The sequence below is a fragment of the Grampus griseus genome (assembly GCF_964374135.1).
Source record: "Grampus griseus genome assembly, chromosome: X".
In the NCBI taxonomy this organism is placed as follows: domain Eukaryota; kingdom Metazoa; phylum Chordata; class Mammalia; order Artiodactyla; family Delphinidae; genus Grampus; species Grampus griseus.
In genome coordinates, this window is record NC_138999.1 from 13,655,971 (window position 1) to 13,682,992 (window position 27,022).

Here is a 27,022-nt window from a genome sequence, read left to right on the forward strand (position 1 = left end):
AGATTTTTCACTAATGTGAATCTGATTTTATCTACTCAATTCTGTATAGATTAAGTAAATATGTATGATAAACTTTAACAGCTTCTGTGTATTCTTTTGTTGCCCATGTGACCTTAATGCCGATCAAGTGCAAAGACAGTTGTAGATACTGTTCCTTGTGCCTTAAAAAATAGTTTCATTATTGTATGATTCAAGAAAGAAGATGGGGCACCAGCCACTCAGATTGGGTGACAGAAGACGAGTTTTATGTAGCCAGACCCTTTTTTTAACCTCTAAAATAGAGAACTAGGAAAACTCTACAGTGTAGTTGCTGTCAGAGCTTCAAAAATCTACAAGGACTGGATTTCTTCAGTTTGGGTGCTCTTAGCACATTCCAGGGTGTACCTATCTCAACAGCAGGAGAGTAGGTATGTACACAGGGGCACATAGGAAAAGACCTTATTTGATGGTGAACAAAAAGTATTTAAGCACATATAGTCAAATATACGAAGGAGTTGGCAAACTTTTCCTGTAAGTCAGGTAAGTCAGCAAGTAAGTATTTTAGGATTACTGTGGTTGTTTCTTCCTAAACAACAAACAACCTTTAAAAATCAATGTAGAGAATTCCCTGGCTGGCCAGTGGTTAGGACTCTACGCTTTCACTGCCTGGGGCCCAGGTTCAATCACTGGTCAGGGAATGTGCAGTGCGACTGACTGACTGACTCACTAAAATGCTTAAAAAATATTTCTTAAAAAAAAATCAATGCGAAAACCATCCCTAGCTGGCAGGCCTCACAGAAGAGGTTGAGGGCCAAGCTGCAGGCCAGTCTGTCCCCTTTGCTCACCTGCCACACAAGCTTTTCTTTCTTGGGGAGAAATCTCGTGTTTGTTTAAAGCTGCCCAAGTTAAGGCAGAAATAGCATATGGGTCAAATGACATTAAGTTTTAGGTAGTTCTAGATTCACCAATCAAGCACAAAATACAGACACCTAACTTCTCCCCACGTCTGCATAGGATACCATCGCGTACCTTGGAAAGAAATTCAGGTAGTTCTCAGCATGTATACCCTGACAGCCTCCTCATGAAGGGACATACATAGATCCATCCATACACACACACACACCCCCAACCCAGGTTCTAAAAGAATAAAACAAAGTTTATTTTAAAACTTTATTTCTGCAAAGCCAATCAAGAAGTGTTGGAGGGAAAAAGTGTAAAAGTTAATTATTCTTGCATATTTAGGAAGAGCAAGCACTTAGTTTGAGAAAACAAGGACTTAAAATAGTTGAATCAAAGGCAGTACCCTGCTACTGTATTTTAAAACAATGGCTGATGATCTTTCTTAAGCAACATTCCTTTCTTCCCTAAAAGCTACAATATGATACAGTACGCAATAGCTCACTTGAAAAGTGCTAGGATCAGAAGGTAAAGAACGCCATATGCCACCCCACTTAGACTTTCTACTATACAATGCCATTTTGGCGCTTGATAAATCAAGCATTTGTGTAGCATTACATTCAATAGAAACATTTCTCATACTTTGGGTTTAAGATCCTTGCCCCTCCAGTTCCGATGTTGTGACATCTGACTCTTCATCATTGTAAATATTTTCAGCCTGGAGACAACCAAATAAAATCAGAGGTAAAACTCCCCAAAGATTTTACAAGACTATCTAAAAATAGCATTCACTAGTTCTATCCAGATTTTAGCTGTCACTGGCCAGCGTGATTTAGTGCTGGAAATTAAATGTGGACACATTTTGGAGTAAAACTTAGTTTCCTTTTTGTTTTACCCCCAAAGACCAATAAATTTCATGAGGAAAAGGCACGCCAGTGTTCTCAAAAATTATTTGCCAGCATGTAACTCCACACACACACCTAGCTGCCCATGCACTACTACTTATTTCAGTTATCCATAAAAGGTGTTTTCCAAAAGCATTTCAGACACTTCGACGGAGTGATAGTCCTGAAGTGCTTAGCGCACATCACCACAGAACTCAGTATCTCAGTGTGAACGCACTGATGTTTCCTCCCGTATCCTTCATGCCTACGACATATCAGACACTGGACATGGAGCAGTGATGCCAAGAGCCCAGCTGATAAAGGGCGTAACGATCATGAAAATCGGAGCAGGTGCTATGTCTACCTCAACGTGCACAGATTTCTCCCAACCCAACAGGTGCATATTGAACTTAAAGACTGCTGTTAAAATGGAAAAAGGTCTTTTCAGACTTTCTATAAATATTTGATATAATATGTACCTAAATGTTTGATATATGTCTATTACATTACATCATTAGTAAAATCTCTCCAAGATAGTCATTGAGGAAAAATAAATACTTTAGGCTCACCATTTGCCATATCTGCATGATGTTATCCTCGGACACCGAGCAAATGACCCAAGGCTCATTGGGGTTCCAACTAAAATCTGATATCTTGGCGGTGTGTCCTCCATGAATAAACTGTTAATAAGAAGAAAAAAAGCCTTGGTTTCATATCTCATGTTAGAAGTTAGTTTTTAGAGCATCAGTCTTGTAACGGGTCGCTGAACTGCAGTTTGGAGTGAGGGTGGTACAGGCTTAGTAAGCCAGCCCTCCACCACTCTTGATTTTGGCAACTTCCAAACCCTCCAAAAAAGGTGATAGGATAGTACAACGAACGCCTGGATAACCATCACCTAGGTCCCCCAAATACTATTTCGTTAACACACCACCTGCTGAGCCACCACAAAGTTGCAGACAGCACACCTAACCCCTAAATACTTCAGCCTGCATCACCAAAAACAAAGGACATTTTCCTTCACGACCACAGTGCCATTTCCATAGCTAATATAATTAACACTAAAATTCTGCCTCATTAGCAAATATATAGATACAAATATTCAAGGTCATACATTTCCAGGATGTCTTATGTTATACATACTCTCCTAAAACTGGCCAACCTGGAGTCTCCTGGTTCTTCTGTGGCCCCCTGAAAGATCCCCTTCTCCCCCTTACTAATGGAAAGGCATACTTCTCAGCCATCCTTCAATCTCTCCAAGGCACACTGCCCCAAGGCTGGGGGAAAAAAAGAATTCTTGGGACTCCAGAAGGTCCCCCATAAGACCTAAACCGAGGTATTTGCTAAGAAATGCTGAAGCGGGCAGTCTTACTTCCTGCACTGGGCTTTATTTATCTTAGAATTAAGATTCAGAAGAAACAGTTCTTGGGACTTCCTTGGTGGTCCAGTGGTTAAGACTCCGTGCTTCCACTGCAGGGGGCGCAGGTTCGAGCCCTAGTCAGGGAACTAAGATCCCACGTGCCACGCAGCGCGGCCAAAAAAAAAAGAGGACTTCCCTGGTGGCACAGTGGTTACGAATCCACTTGCCAATGCAGGGGACACAGGTTCGAGCCCTGGTCTGGGAAGATCCCATGTGCCGCGGAGCAACTAAACCCGTGCACCACAACTACTGAGCCTGTGGTCTAGAGCCCATGCTCTGCAACGAGAAGCCCGCACACCACAACAAAGAGTAGCCCCTGCTCACTGCAACTAGAGAAAAAGCCTGCGCACAGCAACCAAGACCCAGTGTAGCCAAAAAAAAAATTAAAATTAAAAAAAAGAAACAATTTTCACATGGAGAATATGAATACTTTGTTATGAACTGGTAAGTCACCCTTCCTGACAGAAAGTCAGACTTGACTTTAGTTTGACAGTGAGATCTATCTCCACCAATTAGGTTATATGCAATGTAACTATTTTACCTAGTATAAAATGGGATAAACAGCTTTTAAATATAGTCATAAAGGGGACATAAGTGAAAATCTTTTCAGACCACAGGCTTGGAATATATACAGGAGTCATTAAATCAAGACATTGTTATATTTAAATTCTTGTTAGTATCCAGTTTACTACACTTAAATGTCCCTTGATTTCAGACTCTCATGAAAAAAGAAGCAAAATACTAGTGGATTTTGTCAAGGCCCACGAAACTGTTACAGAGACATTGTACAAATACATTGTCCTCTCCCTGCAATATCAAAAACTAGCAGGAAACCTTAAAAACATTATACACTAAGTGCAAGGATCAGTCACAAAAGACCACATACTGCATGATTCCTGTCATATGAAACATCCAGAACAGGCAAATCTAGAGAGATAGAAAGTAGATTAGTGGTAGCTGGGGGCTCACAAAAGAAGACTGGGAAGTGATGGTTAAGGGTACAATTTCTTTTTGAGGTAAAAAAAATATTCTGAAATTGACTTGTGGTGACAGTTGTCCAACTCTATGAACATAGTAAAAATCACTGAAGTGTATACTTCAGTGAACTGTATGACCTGTAAATTATATCTCAGCGTTAACAAAGTAAAAAAAAAAGAAAAAAGTAAAAATGGTTGGTAGCAACACCTTAGCTAAAAAAAGACTTAAAAAATTTACGAGGCCCTGCATCACAAAACAGACTTCTCAAATTAAGACACCCAATACAGAATACAGCATTTAGATGCTGTCATCTGTCTATGGTAGCACTTTATTGAGAAATACTATAAGCAGCAGAAGTATTAACACTGAACGTGCTAGTACGTCAGGCACGGTAACACACAGGGCAAGGAGTAAGGGGGACTCGGATGGCCATACTATGTGGCATCTAGTGAACATCTTCTGTGTGCAGGGCTCATCCTCAATGGCCTTTACCTTTTAAAAGTGGTGGGCAAAGCCCAAGCATTCCAAAAATTAGTACTGGCCTAAGAGCTAAATATACGTTACAGAGGAACGAGTGGTTATCTGCCAAATGACTGGTGGAGATAAATGTTGAATTCAGAGTGAGGACAAAGAACCATTACCAAGTCTGGCAATGAATCATAGAAAAGTGACCTGAAGTGTACAATGAAGGACTCAGAGTCAGGAAGGATGAGGACAGATACCACCATGCAAACCTTCAAAGGGCCAAGGAGATGCCAAGATAATTTAATTAGGAATGGGAGGAAGATGGTGGGCACTGTTGGCATCAACAAGATCGAGGAAGCATTCATTTTTCTGAGCAGGGAACTTAATCAGGTCATTAAGTTTTTCCATACTGTTAGAAAGTGTTAAGTATTGCTAATTGAATATCAATGCCCCTCACCCCCAAACCCTCAGAAACATCATAATTGAGAGAATCAGTGAGAAATTATTATACACTATTTTTCCAGGAGCCTAAATTATTCTTAGTGAAACATTGGTAAAACCTACTGGGCTCTATTTACTATTTTCAATAAATGTCAAAACTCTATCACAATAACCTCCAAGGCCTCCAATTTGAAATCATCTTCAAGAGCTAGAATTTGAAGTTCTTGACTCATTTTCCAGATACATGAAACAATGACAAATAGTCCAGTCTGCATATGACATTTCATCTTGCATTAAGAAAAGCCAATATATACCAGGAGTTCTGGAGGCCCGTCTTCTGCATCTTCTGCTGATTGTTCTTCTCCAATTTTGCTATTGAGAAAGAACACAATGCCTTCATTACTGAAATTCTTCTAGCATCTATGTTTGCAAAGCCAGCATCAGCCCACAAATCCCATCCTAAAACACACACTCTAAAAGCAACTTACTTCTCTAGTGTTATCGGTTAGAGTTTTTGTATTAATTATTTGGTGGGAGGGTGTGGTGCTTACTTCCTGGAAATGGTAATAAGAGCCGTTCATAACTGAAGCTGAAGAATAGTAATTATTGTTAATAAATATTAACTTAAAATTCATTCACTATTTTAACTGAGGTGTTTCCTGCATTAGGATTAAAAGGTGAAAAGAATATAAAATATCTACAGAAGAACTGATGCCCAGTCCCTACACTTCACTCTTAAAGCCTTTTTCATCCCAGGAGTGAAATACAATTACACATCAGTACTGTAGATGTGTCTAAAGATATGACAACAAAACAACTTTAACTATGGAATATATAAGCCAAGGAAAGGTTAAGTTTTAATTTTTTCTTATCTTAAAAACGTCAATTTGTAGAATTTGCTGCCAGCAGTTCCAACAGTGAAATCACTCGTTACACACCAATCATCAGCCCTGATACCTAGGTACACAGGTGGACTTTGCTAGTAATAGCTGCTTAAAAAAAAAAAAAATACAGCCAAAATACACAACTTTCCATGTGCTAGACTTTTTCTTTCCAATAAAGCTAATCGAACAAGCCAAACACATGGGACTGCTAGACAATTATGTTTCTCCTCCCACTGTCAGGAGAACAATCGCTAACATCGACCATTTTAATCCATAATTTTATCTAATGTATGCTTTTAACAGCAAGCAAGACATGAATAAACTTTAAGAAGAAATTATACAATGCCTGCAAATTTATTTACGGCACCCCTAAAGACAATCCAGTTGCCAGGACATCAGACTTTCAAACCTTGCTGCACCAGTTCATACAACACTGTAGTTTTTGTTTAAGGTTTCTAATTTTACTACTAAAATTGTTTTCAAGTTAAAAAAAAAATCACTCAAGTGTCTGTTTTAAAGATTCTCTACATTTTCAAGCATCTATCACAGCCAGAGTTTGTTCCATAAGAACACAGAACATTAGATGTTTAGCAGTTTTACAACACAAGCATTTTATTCTGCAGTGTCTCTATTCCATACACTGAAAAGTGGGTCTATACTGTCTCTGTAAGTAAGGCAGCCTTGACTAAAAACTTAGTCCACTTCAAAGCAATACAGGTAGGAAAGAAGTTATTTTCAGGAATTTAATGATTTAAATTTGAGATAAGGACATCTTACAGAGATGTATGTAACGGAACATTATTAATGGCTCTAAAGGCTCAAAAAAAGCAAAGGAGTCTGAAATTCTTGCAACAGCAACTCTGCAGTCAAGGAACTTTAAGAATTGGGAGCAACTCTTTACACAATGAGCGCCCAGAAGAACTTAAGATCTCTGACAGCACGGGCTGTGCTTATCCTGTTCCCAAGTTTACCCCAGCAGCTACACAACCCACAGCGGGAGCTCATACCTGCGAAGAGAACCAATGAAAGCACAGAAGAGCAAATGGTAAAAAACCTGAGAAAGACTAGTCCTGCACGTGTTAAGTGTGACCCAAGGAGACATGAACAGCTAATGTCTTTACCCCCTTCTACAGCAGAAGTGTTTTCAATGCCATCATTTTGATGTTGAAACACACATGCACCCCCGCCCCCTGACTTCAGTCCTAATTATCAATAGAAAAACAAAACTCACATATGCATAAATTTACTTTATAGTCCATTTGCTGATTCACTTCTATTTTATGGAACAGACTCTTCAGGAAGGTACTTAAAATTAATATTAGACTTATTAAACTGGGGTTAGCAAATTGCTCTTCTAGTTTATGAATTACTACATAATCTGCCAGATTAGCATATTTATGCAATTTCTTGTCACCAGATACCGAGTTACCTTAAATCCCACACGTTCAGGCGGCGATCAGTACCACTTGAAGCCAGAATAGTTTCGTTATGTGGAGACCAGTGGACCTAGCAATACATATTTGAAAATGTAAAGAATCATCCGTTCCTAAGTTTGTGGATATTGTTCTAATCCTTGACATTTTCCCATTTCGTGTTCTATACCCTCTCCTTGGCCTACAAGCCCTCACCCTCTTTGTTCTGTCCCTTCAGGTACTCTCTTTTTTTTTTTTAAACACCTTTATTGGAGTATAATTGCTTTACAATGGTGTGTTAGTTTCTGCTTTATAACAAAGTGAATCAGTTATACATATACATATATCCCCATCTCTCTTCCCTCTTGTGTCTCCCTCCCTCCCACCCTCCCAGGTGCTCACAAAGCACCGAGCCGATCTCCCTGTGCTATGCGGCTGCTTCCCACTAGCTATCTGTTTTACGTTTGGTAGTGTATTTATGTCCATGCCACTCTCACTTCGTCCCAGCTTACCCTTCCCCCTCCCCGTATCCTCAAGTCCATGCTCTAGTAGGTCTGTCTTTATTCCCGTCTTACCCCTAGGTTCTTCATGACCTTTTTTCTTTCTTAGATTCCATATATATGTGTTAGCATACGGTATTTTTCTCTTTCTGACTTACTTCACTCTGTATGACAGACTCTAGGTCCATCCACCTCACTGCAAATAACTCAATTTTGTTGGACCATCTCCTCAGCTTTCCCCCAGGAAGGTCATACTCCCCAACACAAGGGAACTCAGCTAGGGGTCCAAATAAACTTATTCAGCCCCAAAACCATCCCAGAAGCTTTTAACATTTTCAATGAAGTATATTTTAGCCTATGCAAATCTCTGTTTTAAACCACATACAAGATATTTTTCACTAGAGGACCCACCATGCTGATATACCTTAAGGGAAGAATCTCTGGATTTCACTTTTTAAAATTTTGTTTACTTATTTTATTGATTGATTGCCGTGCCACACCGCTGATCTCAGTTCCCCGACCAGGGACTGAACCCAGGCCATAGTAGTGACAGTGCCGAATCCTAACCACTAGACCACCAGGGAACTCCCTTCACTTTTTAAACTGATCCTATTTTGCAAGGTTTTTTCCTTCTACTTCTGAACTAAGAGTTTCTAAAAAGATCCAAGTTATTTCTCACTAGTTAACTTACATAGGAGAAGAGGAGCTTTCAAAAATAAAAAACAGGGATTCCCCTGGCAGTCCAGTGGTTCGGACTCTGCGCTTTCACTGCCGAGGGCGTGGGTTCAATCCCTGGTCGGGGAACTAAGATCCTGCAAGTCACGAGGTTTGGCCAAAAAAAACAAAACAACAACAAAAGAACAATGCCCACTGACCATGATATAAAAGAAAAAAATTTTTTGATTTCCCTCTACCAAAACGTTACTAAAATCTGACAGATATCAGAAAACTGTCACATACCTGGAAAATTTCATCTTTATGAGATTCGAAGGTATGGAGTTTCAATTTTAAATTACGCAGATCCCATAAAGCTACAGTCTGAAGAAAAATAAATGAAAAGGAATTCATTTATGCACTTTACATAAGAACTTTAAAATATTGCAGTAACAAGACCACTGGGTTTGTAAACACCAAGTATGCAAAAACTTAAGAAACCTTATCCGCAGAGCCAGTTGCGAGAATGAACTCGCTGTAGGGATTGAACGACAGGCAATTGACCTCAGCGGTGTGCGCATCAACCAGGTGGCTCGGCTTGGAGGTGGTGTTGGACCTGGTGTCCCATCTAAAACACAAAGGTACAAGCAAGGCACATAGCACACGAGCAGGCTGCTCAACCCGACCCAGCCTCTCTCCCCAACGCTCGGCGCCCACACCAGCACCACCCCACGCCACTGTTCTCTCGCTAACTCGCCCCTTCAGGGACACCAACCACGCAGAGTTGGACTTCCAACCACGCAGAGTTGGACTTCCAACCACTAACTGATATGTGCTAAACCTGCGCAAAACAAACTAGGGCTATTTCTGCTTTCTTGTTCCTTACGTTCCTGTCTGGATTACCAGCTATTTCAAGCGTACACAAAATACTACAAAAAGAAAATAACAATTTGATACCTACAACCTAGCCTTGTCAAATCTCCGTGTTTTGCTTTGTTTGCCTCAGATATTAGCTTATGAGATAAAAAGCATTCCAGGCAGTTGAATGCAGCCCCGTGGCCATGCCTTGATGCAATCACTCTCTCCCTCAACTTCAATGCAAACCACCCTGATCCCAATTTTGATACATACCACTGCCCTAAGCATGTTTCTTTGTGTGTACATACCTGTTTTCCTTTCTTTTTCTAAATAAAAAGTTGTGTTCAACCATACAGCACAGTAACTTTTATGTAAAAAGGCCACACCTACTTGCAGTTTATTATGTCAATTATACCTCACTAAAGCTATTTTTTTTCTTTTTTTTGAAGGCCAAGACATAATTACAAAAAAAAGAAATCAAACCACAGGCCACCACAATCACTGATGGCCATTCAGGACACCCATATAATGAGACCCCACTGAATTTTCCACCTTACATCATAAGTTTCTGATCATCAGCAACAGATCCAAACAATGATTCATGCAGCAGGTGCCAGGCCACATCCTCTACAACAGCCGAGTGGCCAGTAAAAATCGCTTTAGCATCCACAATTTTGCCTTCCTTTGGTCCTGCATTAATATCCCACAGACAGACAGTCTGAAGAAGGAACAAAACAAGTTATAAGATACTGAATTTAAATGCTAACACCTTATTTAAAACACCTTTATTAAAAACAAAACTACTTAACTATATAAAAGTTACAAATAAACACGAGGAGGAAATATAAACAAAAGTAAAGCTTCATAAACAGAAGAGTGTATTGGTACAGCTTCCACAATCTGAGATGCAGAGGGCAAGGAAGATACAGTGTAATGGGGACAGGAAGACAGCATGGTGGCAGGCAAGAAATTCAAGATAGAGTTTCCACCTACATACATTCAGTCAAGTATCTAAAATTCACCCAGATTACACAACACAACACTGACAGCCTGGTGTTTGGTATCTACTGAACAGAAATGCACATCTTAAAACTTAACGCTGGGTTGGGAGACTGGGAATTAAAACTAAAATATGCCTCTTAAAAAGCAAAAGCCTTTGGCCAAGTCTCACTTCATGGCAGAAACCACTACACACATCGGGAAGTGCAAAAGGTGAATGACCTAGGAACCCCTATGAGGCTACTGGAAGACGCCACAGGGCCTGCCCACACCTCAAAGATCACAGATCAGCAGGCTCTGGGAGTTGAGTCTCTTCTTAACATCTCATCATAAAAATAGTTGAGAAAAGTCTTAAGTTTCTATGAAAAAATACTGCAAGCTATAGCGCAATGATTCTCATCTCAATGGTTTAAAACAAGAGGTAATTCCATTAAGCTATATTCGACCTAATTCCACTGACACTAGTATCAGCTTCATCTCTTTATAAATCACTTTTTTTACCTGAAAGGGTTTCTGTTACATAATACACATGGCCCTTAGTCTCTGTTGGTACTTGCACAATGTACATGCACGGAAGAGACGGAACGTGTGGAACTCTTGCCATCACCTGTTCCTCACCTCAGAAGGATCCTGGGAACATTAGCAAGATCCCTGGCATATGTGGAGCCCTTGGGAAACGTCAGCTATTAATTATGACTAGCAACTCCCAGCCTGGTGTCTTCAAAAAGTACTAGCAGTTAAGTTCCTGAGTATAACCCATCCTCCCTGTTGGGAGGATGTTCACTTTGAGGGAAACAAAGGAAAGCTTCCTTCCAGAGCACTGAGGTAGACCCTTGCTTCCCGGCCTCCCTTGGAGCATGGTTGCAAGAACATGACATGGGCTCAATCATCTGACCAGGTCTTTGAATTGTGAACAGCAACAAAAGGAGAATCTGTTCTGATGATTGGGGGGCGGGGGTGTTACATCCACTTTCCAAGGGTGGCAAGAATGACATCCTCACTGGCCTAATTTGGGTCAATGACCCGGCCTCCCCTCTTTTCCAGACCATTTTCTAGCCGCCACAGCACTTCTGTGAGCTACCCTACCCAAGGCCCTTCCAATCAATTACTTTTCTGTTTAAATCAGCCAGCACCATCTTTGCAGCCACCAAGGAAAATAGTTATGGAAGTTCTCAAAAAAGTAAAAATGGCACTACCACATGATCCAGCAATCCCACTTGGGTATTTATGCAAAGAAAACGAAAACACTAACTCGTAAAGATATCTGCACCCCCATGTTCACTGTGGCATTATTTACAATAGCCAAGACAAGGAAACAACCTAAGTATCCATCAATGCATGAACGGATAAAGATGTGCTGTATATACGCAATGGAATACTACTCAGCCATAAAAAGAGGAAATCTTGTCATCTGTGACAAAATGAACTTTGAGGGCAGTATGCTAAGCGAAGTAAGTTAGAGAAAGACAAATACCACATGATCTCTCTTATATATGGAAACTTAAAAACAACAACAAAAAACAAGCTCATAGACACAAAGAACAGATTGGTGGTTGCCAGGGGTGGAGGGTGGGAGAAATAGGTGAAGGGGGTATACATTTATTTTTTAAAAACAAATTAAAAGAGATATTTTTTAAAAGCACTCAGAAAATGCCCCTGAAGAATATCCTTAAAAACAAAAAATAAAAATAGTAAAAATTTAAAATTTACAAAAATGTAGAGAAAAATTATAGAAAACAAAACAAAACAAAACCATCAGCCAGAGTTGGTTTTGGTTGTTTGTAACTAAACAATCTTGATTGGGCCAACTGCCTACTTTCAATATTTCAAAAAGCTGAACAGAAACTGCAATTAACAGACAAATAAAGAAGGTCTGTGATGTGACAGGCCCTGTTCTAGGTATGGGGATATACTAAGGAAGAAGGCAAGTAACCTTCTCTCACAAAGCTGACATAAAACGCTAACTGTGGCCAAGTTACATGAGCTTTCAAAAGCTCCAGAAGTCTACTCTCGGCTTGTACTTGGAGTCATACCAGACACTTCAGGCTTACAGCATGGGAACCATGAAAGAAAATATGGGGCTGTTAGTGGCAAGAATGCTACAAACGTTGATCTATAATAAATTAACAAGATCACTTTGCATTTGTGTGGTACTTTTCATTAATTAAAACACTTTATATTAAAAGATGCCAAGGCAACTCAACAGGGAAAGACTGGCTGGGAAAGCTAGATAGCCACACACAGAGGATGAAGTTGGACCTCTACACCTCACACCATATCAAAATGGATCAAAGACCTAAGTATAAAAGCTAAAACTGTAAAATTCTTAGAAAAAACATAGGTGTAAATTTTTGTGATGTTGGATTATGTAATGGTTTCTTAGATATGGTATCAAAAGCAAAAGTGACATAAAATATATAAACTGAACTCAAAATTTAAAACTTCTGGGCTTCAGAGGAAATCATCAAAAAAGTGAAAAGAGGGCTTCCGTGGTGGCGCAGTGGTTGAGAGTCCGCCTGCCGATGCAGGGGACATGGGTTCGTGCCCCGGTCCGGGAAGATCCCATGTGCCGCGGAGCGGCTGGGCCCGTGAGCCACGGCCGCTGAGCCTGCGTGTCTGGAGCCTGTGCTCCGCAACGGGAGAGGCCACAACAGTAAGAGGCCCGCATACCGGGGGGGGAAAAAAAAGTGAAGAGACAACCCAAAGAATGGGAGAAATTTTTAAAAAATCATATATCTGATAAAGGACTTGAATCTAGAATATATAAAGCACTCTCAAGGAAATACAAAATGAAAATGGACAAAGGATTTCAATACAAATTTTTCCAAAGATGGTACAGAAATGGCCAGTAAGCACATGAAAAGATGCTCAACACCATTAGTACATATAAGTCAAAACCACAATGAAATACCACTTCACACCCACTAGAATGGCTATAATAAAGACAGACCATAACAAGTGTTGGTGAGGACATGGAGAAACTGGTAGCCTCATACATTGTTGGTAGGAATGTGAAGTGGTGCAGCTGCTTTGGAAAAGTTTGGCAGTTCTTCAAACAGCTAAACATAAAGTTACCACATGACTCAGTAATTCAACTCCTAGGTGACTACCCAAGAGAAATGAAAACATACCTACACAAAAACCTGTACAAAAATGTTCAGAGTAGCAATACTCAAAAGTAGCCCCAAGGGGAAACAACCCAAATGTCTACCAACTGATAAATGACTAAATTGTGGTATATCTATATAATGGAGTATTGTTCAGCCATAAAAAGGGACGAAGTACCGACACTGCTTTCACATGGATGAACCTTGAAAACATTAATGCTAAATAAAAGCAGCCAGACAGAAAGAGCCGCATACTATATGATTCCATTTATATGTAATATCAAGAAAAGACAAATCTATTGATTGAAAGTAAACTAGTGGTTGCCAGGAGCTCAGGGAAGGAAGGAGTGACTGTTAATGGGTATGGAGTTACTTTTTGTGACATTTGATGAAAATGTTTTAGAATTAGATACTAGTGATGGTTTCACAACTTTGTAAATATACTAAAACCTACAGATTGTACACTTAAAAAACAGTATAAAAAACCCAAAAAAACCAAAAAACAACTAAACTAAAATGTAATTTATATTAATCAGGCCTCACAAACACTTTAAAAAGAGTCTCCATTACAGAGGTCCACTGTTAAATAATGGGACACCTTTTGCCCACTTTCCTTCCACTCTAAGGCTGCTTCAGAAGAGCTTTGTGGAATTCTAAGGCTCCAAAAGGGCACTGTGATAACCATTTCTCTAAATCCTGTGGAAATGTTATCACAACAATCAGTATTATCTTAGAAAACCTTTCATCTATTAGTCTCCATCAGTGCAGAGCTGTCCGTGACACAGTCTTTAACTCTCAGTGCATGAGTAGATTAGGAAGAATAGGTTTCTCACATGGTCGTCAGATGCACTTAAGAGATGTCCACTCAAATTAGAATTCCAAGAAAGACCATAGCCTTCCTTTTGGTGGCCTCTTAACCTAAGATCAGGATTACATTCTCCACTTGGGTCTAAAAAAAAAAAAAAACAAAAAAAAAAAGGAGGAAAGAAAAGAAAAGAAAAAAAAAGAAAAAGAAATACATTAACTACTAAGTGATTATCTGTTTATCAGAACTGGTAAGAGCAAATTCCCACTCCTGAGTGAGCCGTAACATTTATCATAATGCCTGGAAAAGCACCACACACAAGCAAGGACTTGGTTTCACCCACGACCACCCTGAAAAGCTGTTCTCTGTGCTTCATTTCAAATACTCAGTGCAAACCAGGTTTCGTGACCATAAAATGACTTGTTCCTTTGCAAAACCTAGTACTAAGCTCTAACACAAAATACTGAAAACTATACCAGCCCACAAATTTACATGGTGACAACCCACCCCAGCTCCAAGTCCAGTTTTAAGAACATTTTTGTGAGGAAACAGTTAACACAGCAGGTCTGGCTGTTCAGTCCTTGCATGTCTCCAAGGTAGCCTGCAACCATGACTGACCTAGCCAGCCCCTGGGAATGTGACTCTCACAAAATTCTTCATGTCGCCGTCTGATGAAGCTGTGTATGCCCAGAGCAGTGGGGCATGCTGTGGCAGCTTGTCGAGACCTGTAGGATTGTTGAGCAAGATTCATGATGCATCTGGCTTCACTGCTGGGGTCCTGAGTTTCCCTTACCATGGCTGGTCACAGAGCAGAATGTACCTGTGTGACCAGACCTCCATAAAATCCCCAGACACTGAGACTCAAATGGGCTTCCCTGGGCAGAGATATTTATGCCCCTGTGGTATGTGGCCCCAGAGGAGAAGGATTCACAAGACTATGCCTGACCTCTCTGGACTCTGCCTGATGTGTATCTTTCTCCTCCTGCCTTTGCTCTGTAACCTTTGCTGTAATAAACCTTAGCCAGTTTTTATTCCCGTTTTTCTGCTCTATACCCTTTGCTCTAATAAACTTTAGCCAGGAATATAATAACCTGCTGTGAGGTTCTTCTGTTAAATCACTGAACTTGGCATGGTTTTGGGACCCCTGAAACAATTTCTAAACCTTTAAAAATTAGAGTATACTAGTTTGAATGACGTCAAAGCTATTATCATTTTGAATCAAGAAGAAGGGTCAAGCAATGGTCTGACTTTATTACTACATACCTGGTTTAGCAGGGTGCTTTGTATAGTCAAAAACCAGCACGTCAGAAGACGGCGTTTTTGTAGCAATGATGTGAGGATTCTGCGGCATGTAACGAGCACGGTTTACTTCTCCTTCGTGGTTAATTTTAATTTCACATTCAATTTTTCCTGTTACAGAACCAAAGCCACCAAATTCTAATGTGAGAAGAAAGAAATAAACACATACACTTACGATTAAAATTCACAAGTCACTCAGTTTAATCAACCTGAGATTTTAATCTGACAGAATACAACACAAATTGCCAAGAGAGAGGGAGAGAGGGCACGCAAGAACACAAAAATACAGGCTCGCTTGTCACTTGGAATTAATTTATTCTCGAAGCCCATGTGAATTGGAAAATGTTGATACCTATTTTATGCAGTTCAGTTCCACCTTGGACTTAAAACATTTAAAAATAAGCTTCTTTCAGTTGTGAAGATGATGTAATTATTCACGAAAATTCAAACAACCACACAATTAACACACCTCAGCCTTTTAGTTCAAATACAACTCATTTGGAAGTGCTGAAATTAGAATTGTATTTTAGGTTTCATTAAGACAGGTTCATCCTCAGGAGTATGAACACTCCTTGAGTCTAAAGTCAAAAACATCCTCATATCGGAAATCCAACTAACACCCACTCAATCCCAAGACAGACAGGCAGACAGGCAGACAGACAGACAGACAGACACACACACACACACACACACACACACACACACACGTACGTCAGTTCCACCAGAATCCCTGAACACATTCAATCCAGTTGAACATGTCGGTTCAACTGCTAGTGGAGTGCCAAAGCTAAAATGAGTGGGCTAACCTCCCTATCTGGTGTAGGAATATGACTACAATGTTAAATAGTTACTAAAAAGGCCTTGGGGGAAAAAAAAGGCCTTGGAAAAGTGAGAAAGCCACATAAAAAGTGTAACTTCGGAGCAGAAGCAAGGTGATAGCAGAAAGAATACAAGTAGAGAACATCTAAGCAGATAAGAGCAAACAAGAACATGTTCTCTTTTGTGCTCGTAGATACAAATCTGAATTAGTTGCTGACTTGAAAAAATTCGGAGGCTTCACATTATAACTGTTACTTCTTCCTGACCTATATCTCTTCTCCTTTGCACATTCCTTTTCAGCTCACCCTGTGTCTCAGGTCAAGTAACACTAACTCAAATGCCTAATGAAACCAGGCAGGTAACAACTAAAACAGACTGGCTGGGGCCTGGCGAAAACACACCGAAAGCAGTAAGCCTTTTCTCAGTTTCAGCCAGGCCCTGCTATGTGGGAATGCTCAAGCAACACTAGCTCCCATGCCTTACTATCAGAATTTAGCCATTCTTGGGAATTCCCTGGCGGTCCAGTTGTTAGGACTCAGTGCTTTCACTTCGGGGCCCGGGTTTGATCCTTGGTTGGGGAACTAAGATCCCGCAAGCCACGGGGCCGGGGGTGGGGGGATGGGGGGAAGAATTTAGCCATTCTTCTCTATGGCAAACACTGCTTACTATTTCTGAGGCTCAAAGTCATAGCCCATTTCACACAACAACTCTCACACAACCATACGCAATCACCCATTTCCCTCTTAGCACTTCCCCTTCCCATCGAGTCAATGGAAGAAAATGCCTCAGCCTTTCCAAGACACCCCTCCTGATCCTATCACCTGCCACCACCAGAGACCCTGCTCCAAAGCTGCTGCTTTTATATTTTCAATCTCCCACCACCGTGGACCCCAAGGATTCTTTCTCACCCTTCTGCTACAAAGATACTCAAGTTTCCAAATTCCTTTAGTGAAAACAAACTGAACAGCTCTCCTTTAATAAAAGCTGGGCTTCCAGGTAAGATTTACTGTGTACACAGGGCTTTGTTTTCTCAAACTCAAAAGGAAAAGCTTGAAAAATCACTATCTTAATGACAATAGTATCCATTAAAAATACCATAACTGAAAATTTTAAAAGGCGTTAACTGTGAATTACTGTAGTCACTTGTTAGAATGTAATTCACTGGACAAGTTACTAATAACAATATCTCCATGTATCATGCACAGAGACTAATTCTTAAGCTGAAAGTCCAATTAAGTACATAGTTTAGGACTAACAGCCATTACAATTTTTCTGATTACAACAATATTTACAGAAATAATGCATAAGGTTGTAGGGTAATGGACTATGAATTGTGGAAGTGGTAAACTGAGTAAATCATTTTGGAAAAGGTTTATATTATTTTAGGTTGACAATGAATATACCACACAACTCAGCAATTCCACTCCACTACATAAGTTCTCCCACGTGTACGAGGAGATGGAACAAGGATGTTCACTGAAGCATTGCTCTTAACAGCAAAACACCCACACAGATACAATCCAACTGCCCCTTGATAGAAGAATAAATTAAGGTTTAAGCATAATGGAATACTATACGGTTGTTAAAAGAATGACCTAGGCATTTACATAGTATACACAGACAAAACTGAATGAAAAAAGCAAACTGCAAAACAACATTATGTATGTTTATTACTGTATGAATAATAAAAAATACAAATAGTTGAAAACGGCACACTAATTTCAGGACCGTGATGAATTCTGGAGAAGCAAACAAGGAGGAATGGAGTAGGGGTGGCAAGACTTTAGCTAAAAAGTAGAATTTTATTTTCAATAAGAAAGCCCTATTCAACCATTTGGGGCTGTGGGGAAAGCACTAACCCAGCAGGTCTGGTTGCTTAGCCCTCACAGTTCTGACGGACACTGGGCCCATGACTGACCCTTGACCAACTCCTGGGACCATGACCTCAGAATGTTCTCGATGTCACTGATGGGTTGATTTTGTGGGGTACATCTGAAGCAAGGGACCATGCTATACCAGTCTGTCAGGGTTGCTTTGCACAAATATCAAGACTGATGATACGCACCTGATTTCATTACGGGGGTCCCGAGTTCAGCTGTCATGGCTGGCTGCCAATATGATGTGCCTACAAAACCAACCGCCATGAAAGATTGAGACCCTGACCCTCGAATGGGTGTCCCTGAGCAGAGATAGTCCACACTTGTCCCTGTCGTTTGCTGCCAGAGGGAAAGCACATCCTGTGTGGCCCTGGATGAGACTTGTGCTGGACCTCTGTAGACTCCCTGAGACTCCCTGATGCTTATCTTTTTCCTGCTGCTTTTGTATTTTTCATTGTAACAAACTTTAGCCATGAGCATAATCTGCTGAGTCTTGTGAGTCCTCCTAGCAAAATCACCAAACTTGGGTGGTTGTGGGAATACCAAAACAGGGGGATGTATGATTGGATTGGGGGATGGGAGTCAACAGCTTCCATAAAAAACCCACTATTAACTGTTTGGTGTAAATGCCTCCTGACTTTTTCCTATGCCTACACCAACACATATTCTTACTGTTACCAAAACAGTTACTATAATCACACATACCAGTTACTCACTTTATTTTGGAAACCTTTCCATACCAGTGCATACAGATTTATCTCCCTGTCTGTGTGTAAAATTCAAAGTTAGGTCATTCTTAGTAACTGCTGCACAGTATTTCAAACATACCATAATGTGTTTGACCAACTTCCTATGAACTAACATCTGGGTTGCTAGGTTGAGCCTAATTTTTCAATCTTGCAAATACTGCTACTGTAAAATCCTTGTGCACATGTGGGTGAGTAGTTCTGTAGGATAAAGTCCTAGAAGTTAAACTGCTGGGCCAAAAGATATTAGTACAACGTTTTAATAGCATATAATTAGAGGCCTATTCCTTGACACCAATGCTGGAATATATGGTATACCTACCACCCTTCTCACTGTCACAGTGGGAAGCATCAAACTGTGCATCATCATTCGGAATATGGACTCGAGCAACCACAAGATGATTCTGCTCATCAGATGTGTGAGTCCCCAGCACTAGCCAATGAAGGGCATAATCCTTTCCTTCTGGTCTGTTTAGGAAAGAAAGAAAGTCATACTAATCCTTTAAGAAATCAGTTGCTAACAAATCCAGTCCATCACCCATCCCCATGTTCATAAATCATGACTTATTGCCTAAAAAAAAATCTTCAATTTTAAATACACTAGTTGTTTCTGGTTTCCGAGTAAGAAGCAACAAAGTACAACGGAAAAAAAAAGTGCTGAGTCAGAAAAACTGGGTTTAAATCCTGGCTCAAACTAAAATTAGTTATACGCAATTCCTTAAATCACAACTTCCCTGTGGGCCTCAGTTTCTTCACCTAAACAACAGGTTATGAGTGAAAATGGCACTACGTGAAAACCCCTTGTTTATATTTACGGTGCTTAAAGCTTATAAAATAGGCATTCTCATTTTTACGGGAGAGGGGAGGTGGGTCTTTGTTACCCTATTCTGTGGAAACTCACTTTGTGGCTGAAGAAATCACTGATACCTCTTGGCACCCTGGTCCAAGAAATGATTTTGCATCTGCATCTATTAACAATGCTTAAGCAATGATTCTGCATCTGGATCTATTAACAATGCTTTCCCATTTGTACTATCTAGAAGAGCAATTTTCACCTGTGTTCCATGGTCCCATCTCAGTAAGGAAGGCTGAGAAGTAAGGCTCTGGGCCCCAGCATCAGACAGCCTAGACTATCTGTTTCTAAATTCCAGTTGCACAAAGGATTCAGTGGTTTAGAAAAAAAGGTTTGTGGGTTACTTCTAGGCATGTAATTTATTAATAACTGGGCTTCCCTGGTGGCGCAGTGGTTTAGAATCTGACTGCCAATGCAGAGGACACAGGTTCGAGCCCTGGCCCGGGAAGATCCCACATGCCACGGAGCATCTAAGCCCGGGCACCACAACTACTGACTCTGTGCTCTAGAGCCCGAAAGCCACAACTACTGAAGCCCGCGCGCCTGGAGCCGGTGCTCCGCAACGAGAAGCCACAGCAAAGAGAAGCCCGCGCACCGCAACAAAGAGCAGCCCCCGTTCACCACAACTAGAGAAAGCCCACGTGCAGCAACAAGGACCCAACACAGATAAAAGTGAATAAATTTATTTTTAAAAATCTATTAATAACTAAAAAATACAAGATGAAATTTTACCAATATTTGGCTTAGGGTAAAAAACAGCAATAAATACACAAAAACTCCAAGAAAAGAATAAGGCAGCCATGGCTAAGCAACAGCAGTTTATTTGAAAAAAGACATGGGTCTGAGTCGACGTGCATTCAGTGACCAAGAATACGACGTGGCTATCAAAAAAGATAATTAATTTCATCTGAGATGAACTTATATAGGGAAGAAGGCAAAACACATGAGCATTCACTCATTTTTAACTGGAAAAACTACACTTAGAAAATTAGGCTCTAGCAATGTACTTTAGGAGGATTTGGACAAAATGAAACCTTTACAAGGAATAGTGGCTTAAAATGAAAGGGAACCTAAACATATCTCATGAGAACCGTTTGAAAAGAAATAGGAATACTTGAGAGAAAGGAGGCAGCACAGAGCAATGTTAGGACTGACATAAAAGGAAGAAAGTGACTTCTTTTTAATGGCATTAAGCAGAAAAAACTAAGACCAGCAGGTAAAGTTACAGGTTAAACACGTCAATCCATCATATGACCTTTCTAAGGAGCAGGACCACAGATGGACTAGAGGGTCTGAAAAACTCCTTTTGACTCTGAAATTCAATTATTCTGGTTTCCCCTGACCCGATCATCACATAAGGATTTTTCTTTTTACTACAAATTCTTTCATCTCCATCATTAAAATACAAGCCTATTTTCCTGAGCCAATCAATATCTATTTTCCTCCAATACTGGATGCACCTAAGGCTGCAGAAGCACTCATTATAAAAGACCTTGTGCATTTTCAGTGCCAGAATCCTTTGACCACTTTAACTCTACTGCTAAGACATTCACCCAACAACCACAGATTATCACAAGGTTATTCTCAGTAGCATTGCCTGAAGCAGCAAAAGACTGAAAACAAATATCCATCAATAAGGAACTGGTGACATAAATTATAGTATATCCATAAACGGAATTTTATGGAGCCTTTAAAACAAAAGAACATATATATAAGCATGCTGATAGGAAAAAAGTCTCCAATATAAACTTCTAATTAAAAAGTCAAGTGAATTGGGAATTCCCTGGTAGTCCAGTGGTTAGGACTCCATGCTTCCACTGCAGGGGGCATGGTCAGGGAACTAAGATGCAAAGTCAAGTCAACAACTTGCTACCAGAAAAAAAGATGGAGGGACACAGCATGTACTTCTTCATGCCGGCAGGATGGATAAGAAATCACCAAACAAGGACTGCCTCCACTCTGGGTAAGGGAACTGGGAGAATAGAGGATGTGGAAGGGGGACTTATGCAGTTTTGTATCATCTGAGTTTGAATGTATACACAGGTTTTTAGGTAGAGAGTAAGTCTTAACATGTTTAAGAAATTATCCAATTAAGAGATATGAAATAATGATCTAGCAGTTTTGGAAAATAATTTCTTAGAAATACCTAAATAAAAAGTTTAAAGAGCCAAATCAATTATATGGATGATCACCTAAGTGAATTTAAGGACAACAGCTCAGAAAGTGCAAGTAATCATTCGGAAGCATGCTGTATGTAGGCAGAAGGCCAGCCTGATGAGGTTGAGTAGAGCCTATCTCTCAAAGAGCCAGGCTATAAGAGTAGCCAACATTTTTACTGTCCTACATAGTGACGAAACACAATCACAGTCCCTTCATACCCTAAACAGAACCCTGCAAAGCACCAGACAGCCGTCCTCAACACCCAAGAATGCAGGCTGGCTGGCATTTTCTTGCATTCCCAGAGCCACTGCACGTACCACAACCAGATCCCACTTCTTTGCATGCAAAGAACACCATGGAATATATAATTTAGTTAAAGTATTTTCTGTTAAGTTCCTAAGTGTTAATATAAAAGTAATATCTGGGGGGCTTCCCTGGTGGCACAGTGGTTAAGAATCCGCCTGCCAATGCAGGGGACATGGGTTCGAGCCCTGATCTGGGAAGATCCCACATGCCATGGAGCAACTAAGCCCGTGCACCACAACTACTGAGCCTGCGCCCTAGAGCCTGTAAGCTACAACTACTGAGCCTGTGTGCTGCAACTACTGAAGCCCATGTGCCTAGAGCCCGTGCTCCACAATAAGAGAAGCCACTGCAATGAGAAGCCCACACACTGCAAAGAAGAGTAGCCCCTGCTCACCGCAACTAGAGAAAGCCTGCGCACAGCAACAAAGACCCAAAGCAGCCAAAAATAAAAATTAAAAAGTTAAAAAAAAATAAATTAAAAAAAAAGTAATATCTGGGCTGATATACACAGATCTATAAGGCTGATATACACAGATCTATAATTTTAAAATCTTTACGCAAAACATGTTATCGGTAACATTTTAAAAAGACTTCAGTATATTACTCAGCCATGAAAAGAAATGAAATTGAATTATTTGTAGTGAGGTGGATGGACCTAGAGTCTGTCATACCGAGTGAAGTAAGTCAGAAAGAGAAAAACAAATACTGTATGCTAACACATACATATGGAATCTAAAGAAAAAAAAAGTCTAGGGGTAAGACGGGAATAAAGACGCAGACCTACTAGACAATGGACTTAAGGACACGGGGAGGGGGAAGGGTAAGCTGGGACAAAGTGAGAGTGGCATGGACATATATACACTACCAAACGTAAAACCGATAGCTAGTGAGAAGCAACCACATAGCACAGGGAGATCAGCTCGGTGCTTTGTGACCACCTAGAGGGGTGGGATAGGGAGGGTGGGAGGAGGGAGACGCAAGAGGGAGGAGATATGGGGATATATGTATATGTACAGCTGATTCACTTTGTTATACAGCAGAAACTAACACACCATTGTAAAGCAATTATACTCCAATGAAGATGTTAAAATAAATAAATAAAAATAAAGACTTCAGTAAACAGCATTCATTGAAATACAAATGGAAAAAGAGAGATATTCCACCCTAACAAATGATTTCTGAATAGGAAAGGGTGGGAGAATTACCATCAGTCACCATTTACTGTGTACTCACTCTGTGCCAGCACTTAAACATGCACGATCTTATTTACTTCCTCAAGTGTAGGCTGTCAGAACCATGAGCACCTCCATTTACGGACCAGACTACTCCAGGATAGAGACTGATCAACTTGCCCTAATTCACAAAGCTAAGAAGCAAGGGGCAGAATTCAAACTCACGTCTCTAACTTTAAAGCCTCGGCTCTTTTCTACAGTTAGAGTAGGTCAAAAAGATCCAAGCCAATGTAAATCATCTGCTTAACAGGAAGACACAAAGAGTCAAATGCACATGATGCCCTAAACCAGAACCTCAATACCCTTAAGCATTTGACGGTCAAAGTTATAAATGTCAAGGATTAGAAACCTCCACTATTTAGTTCTTGGCTCTTCTTCCCACATCTGCACATTTACATTGAGATTTTTGGGAAGCCCAGTGGAAGTCCCTAACTGTATGGAAGTCAATGTTCACATATGGAAAATCTGGCCATCATATGAAGAGTTTTATATGAAGGTAATTTACTCTTATTTTTAAAAGTTCTTGCAAAATCCCCTCTCTAGAGTTTGATTAATCCTCATTAAGTTATATGCTCACAATACTCAAAAATTAATACACTTTTAAAGTACAAAGGCACGCGCACCGCAACAAAGAGTAGCCCCCGCTTGCCACAAATAGAGAAAAGCCCGCGCGCAGCAATGAAGACCCAACGCAGCCAAAAATAAATAAATTTATATTAAAAAAAAATAAAGTACAAGGCCAAGTTCCTACTAGGAAAAGTGCAACTGTATTAGAAAGATAACCTAGTGCAGAGGTTGCCTCAACTCTGGGGCCACCTGGTTTGGGTTTGAAAGCCTGCTCCACCACTTACCAACTGTGTGACCTGGGGCATGTTATGTCATATCTCAGCCCCAGTTTCCACATGATTTAAAAAAAAGAATGATAAAAAGTAATTATTGTACTGTTGTATTAAACCAAATAATAGGACATAAAGCTCTTCAGATGCGCCAGGCCCTGTTCTAAGTGCTCAATAAATGTCAGCAATTATTACCAGAGAAATTTTACAAAGAGGTGCAAAGAACACTCTTATAAAAACCAACAGCAACCTCAAAGTGTATCCCATACTATAAGCCAACACCACCACCTTTTCGTTGGTGAACTGCTGCTAAATTCTCTTCACCTTTGCCAATTAAGACGTATTCATCTTGGGGGCTGGTTACAAGGGTGTATTCACTTTGTAAAAATTCATCAAGCCACACGCTTATGATTTGTGCACTTTTCTGTACACATGCTATTTTCCCATAAAGTTATTAAGAAATCCATTAGTCTGGGGCCCAAAGAAATGCTGATCTATATTTAAGTCCAAGAAATGTCAAATATATCCAGTGTATCCTACATATATCCTTAATCTCACAACAGATTCTTTGTCCCCTTTTAACGCCACATTTATACGTCAGAAACCACCCCATAAATCGCTTAAGTCCTGAAAATAAAAATCACCTGCCACATCACGCAAGGTCTAAATTGATGACTTGCGTATGTTCTATGTATAAAACGCCAAAAAAAAATCCTAGGAAATTCAAGTCAATAGTTAAATTTATGCGAAATAAAAGTTGCCAGAAACCCTTACTTAGTCACTTCAGGAAGCCACTGAACGGTAAGGCTCGGCCACTGAAGAGCATGGGTCATAACCAGGTCATACAGAAACGGTGTATTCTTCTTCCAGATTTTATATTCTTCATTGATGACACGCTCCTCCACAGTATCTTCAAACACTGAAATTTGGAGAAAGCCCACACGATTAAGTGGCTGAGAGGAATCGGAGTCACAATCTCCACTGGAGGTCACCTCAAGACGACCACACCTAATCTCCTCTTTCCCTTTACCTCTAATTTGGACACGAACAACCAACTGCTCTTCCAGGACGTGGAGAGAATATTAACACCAGGGAGCTTATTTTTTTGCACTTTAAAATCAATACCGCCTGCGTATACAAAATTGGGTAATTACACAGACAACGCAATTGCTTTGCAGGTTACAGCTGTTCGCACCTGTTCCAAGATGACGACCCGTATGTAGAGGACCTCCCCGACCCACCCAGCGAGACGAATCCACGTGTAGCAGAAACCCATCAGCCCGCTCCCTCCATCCCCCACCAGGAGAGGCCTCTGATCCCACGAAGCCCGCGTCGGCAGCCATAAGCCAGCGGGTTCCAGAATCCCCCGGACAAGGGCCGCGACCCCGAGGCGGTCGACGCGCGCGCGTGTTAGGAGGCGCCGTGCCCGCTTTCCGGCGGCAGAGGCCGCCTCCGCCCGGGGGCCTAGGGAGCGCCGCCGCTGGAGGGGGGTGGCGGGAGGGGAGGGTGGCGGGAAGGGGGCCCAACCCGCGGCCCCACGCCCGGCTCCGGAAGTGCTCGGAGCCCTCCGCGCTGCGGCCCCGTCCCGCGTAGGCCCCTCGAGCCGCGCGCCGAGCCTCGCGCCCGGCCCCGCCCCCTGCTCCTCACGCCAATTCGCGCCTTTCGCCGGCGCGTGCCGCGGCCTCGCACGCCCGCCGCCCCCCGCCGCGCGCCGCCCCGCAGGGCCTCTTACTCTCTTTACTCGCCATCTTGCGTCGGGTGTTCGCCCCTCGCCGCCTCCTCGGACTCCCCTTGCTAGCCAAGAGCAGCCCAACCGCAGGCGCTCCTGCCTTTCCCAGGCACGTCACACACTTCTAGCTCTCGAAGCCTGAGCTCCGTCTTACAGCCTGGGTGCTCCCCAGACGCTGCGTCCTTCTCTCTCACCTCCTCCCCGCTTACGGGTACCGAGGTCTGAGGCGCTCTTCTCTCTCTCTCCAAACTTGGAACGAGACTTTTCAACCCGCGCCTCCCAGCCCGCCCAGGCAGCTGAGCGCAGGCGCATCCGCCCTGGGAAAAGTGAGAGGCGGTGGCGAGGCGGGCCTGGGAGCCGACGGCTTCGTCGCCTCGACCAATGACGTGCGGCAGGCAGGTTTCACGCGGCGTTCGGAGGCGGGCTTCTAGGGGTGGGCGGGGCGTTCCGCGGCAGGAAGTCGGCGAGGCGCAGGCGCAAGGACTCGCCCGGCGCTCCCAGGGCCGGCCGCGGGGGCGGATGGGGGCGCGCGGGGGTGGGGCGAAAGGAGGTGCGGCTTGCAAGCTGCGTGGGGGCTGCGAGCCCCGGGGCGGCGAGCCCTGAGGCCGCGGGGCGTGGCTGCTTGCAGCGGCCGTGGCCGTGGCGGTGGGGGTATGGGGCAGGGAGGCTGTCGCCGCTTAGCCAAGCAAAATCTCAGAGCGAGAAAGGAAAATGGTTTCTAGTCTCGAGAGACTACTGTGCCCTCAAAGTCTCCCTGACAGTCGCGGGCATGCAATTCTCTGCACCCGAAAGTTCTTCCTCCAGCCGACTGGCCTTTTCTGGGGCCTGGTCGAGCCGAGGTAGGGTTTGTCGGAGGCAAAGGGGGCCTTTTGCAGAGGCCGCGGG

At 41.9% G+C, this 27,022-nt stretch overlaps 1 protein-coding gene across 2 annotated transcripts; it reads right to left on the reverse strand.

Annotated features, from left to right (window-relative positions):
- Window positions 1-1,160: 1,160 nt before the first annotated feature.
- On the reverse strand, window positions 1,161-26,449 carry RBBP7 (RB binding protein 7, chromatin remodeling factor; the record flags this gene model as incomplete). 2 transcript variants are annotated; one of them, XM_082681715.1, is made up of 12 exons in its annotated part: window positions 1,161-1,594; window positions 2,330-2,440; window positions 5,376-5,433; window positions 7,375-7,451; window positions 8,818-8,895; window positions 9,013-9,139; window positions 9,927-10,087; window positions 14,309-14,424; window positions 15,544-15,717; window positions 19,344-19,489; window positions 25,183-25,327; window positions 26,353-26,449. In XM_082681715.1, the coding sequence occupies 12 exons, from the start codon at window positions 26,447-26,449 to the stop codon at window positions 1,526-1,528; spliced, it is 1,359 nt and encodes a 452-aa protein (XP_082537841.1). In that variant the 3' UTR covers window positions 1,161-1,525. The 2 variants fall into 2 exon arrangements, with proteins under 2 accessions (XP_082537841.1, XP_082537840.1); XM_082681714.1 differs by lacking the exon at window positions 26,353-26,449 and adding an exon at window positions 26,141-26,288.
- Between the last annotated feature and the right edge of the window lie 573 nt (window positions 26,450-27,022).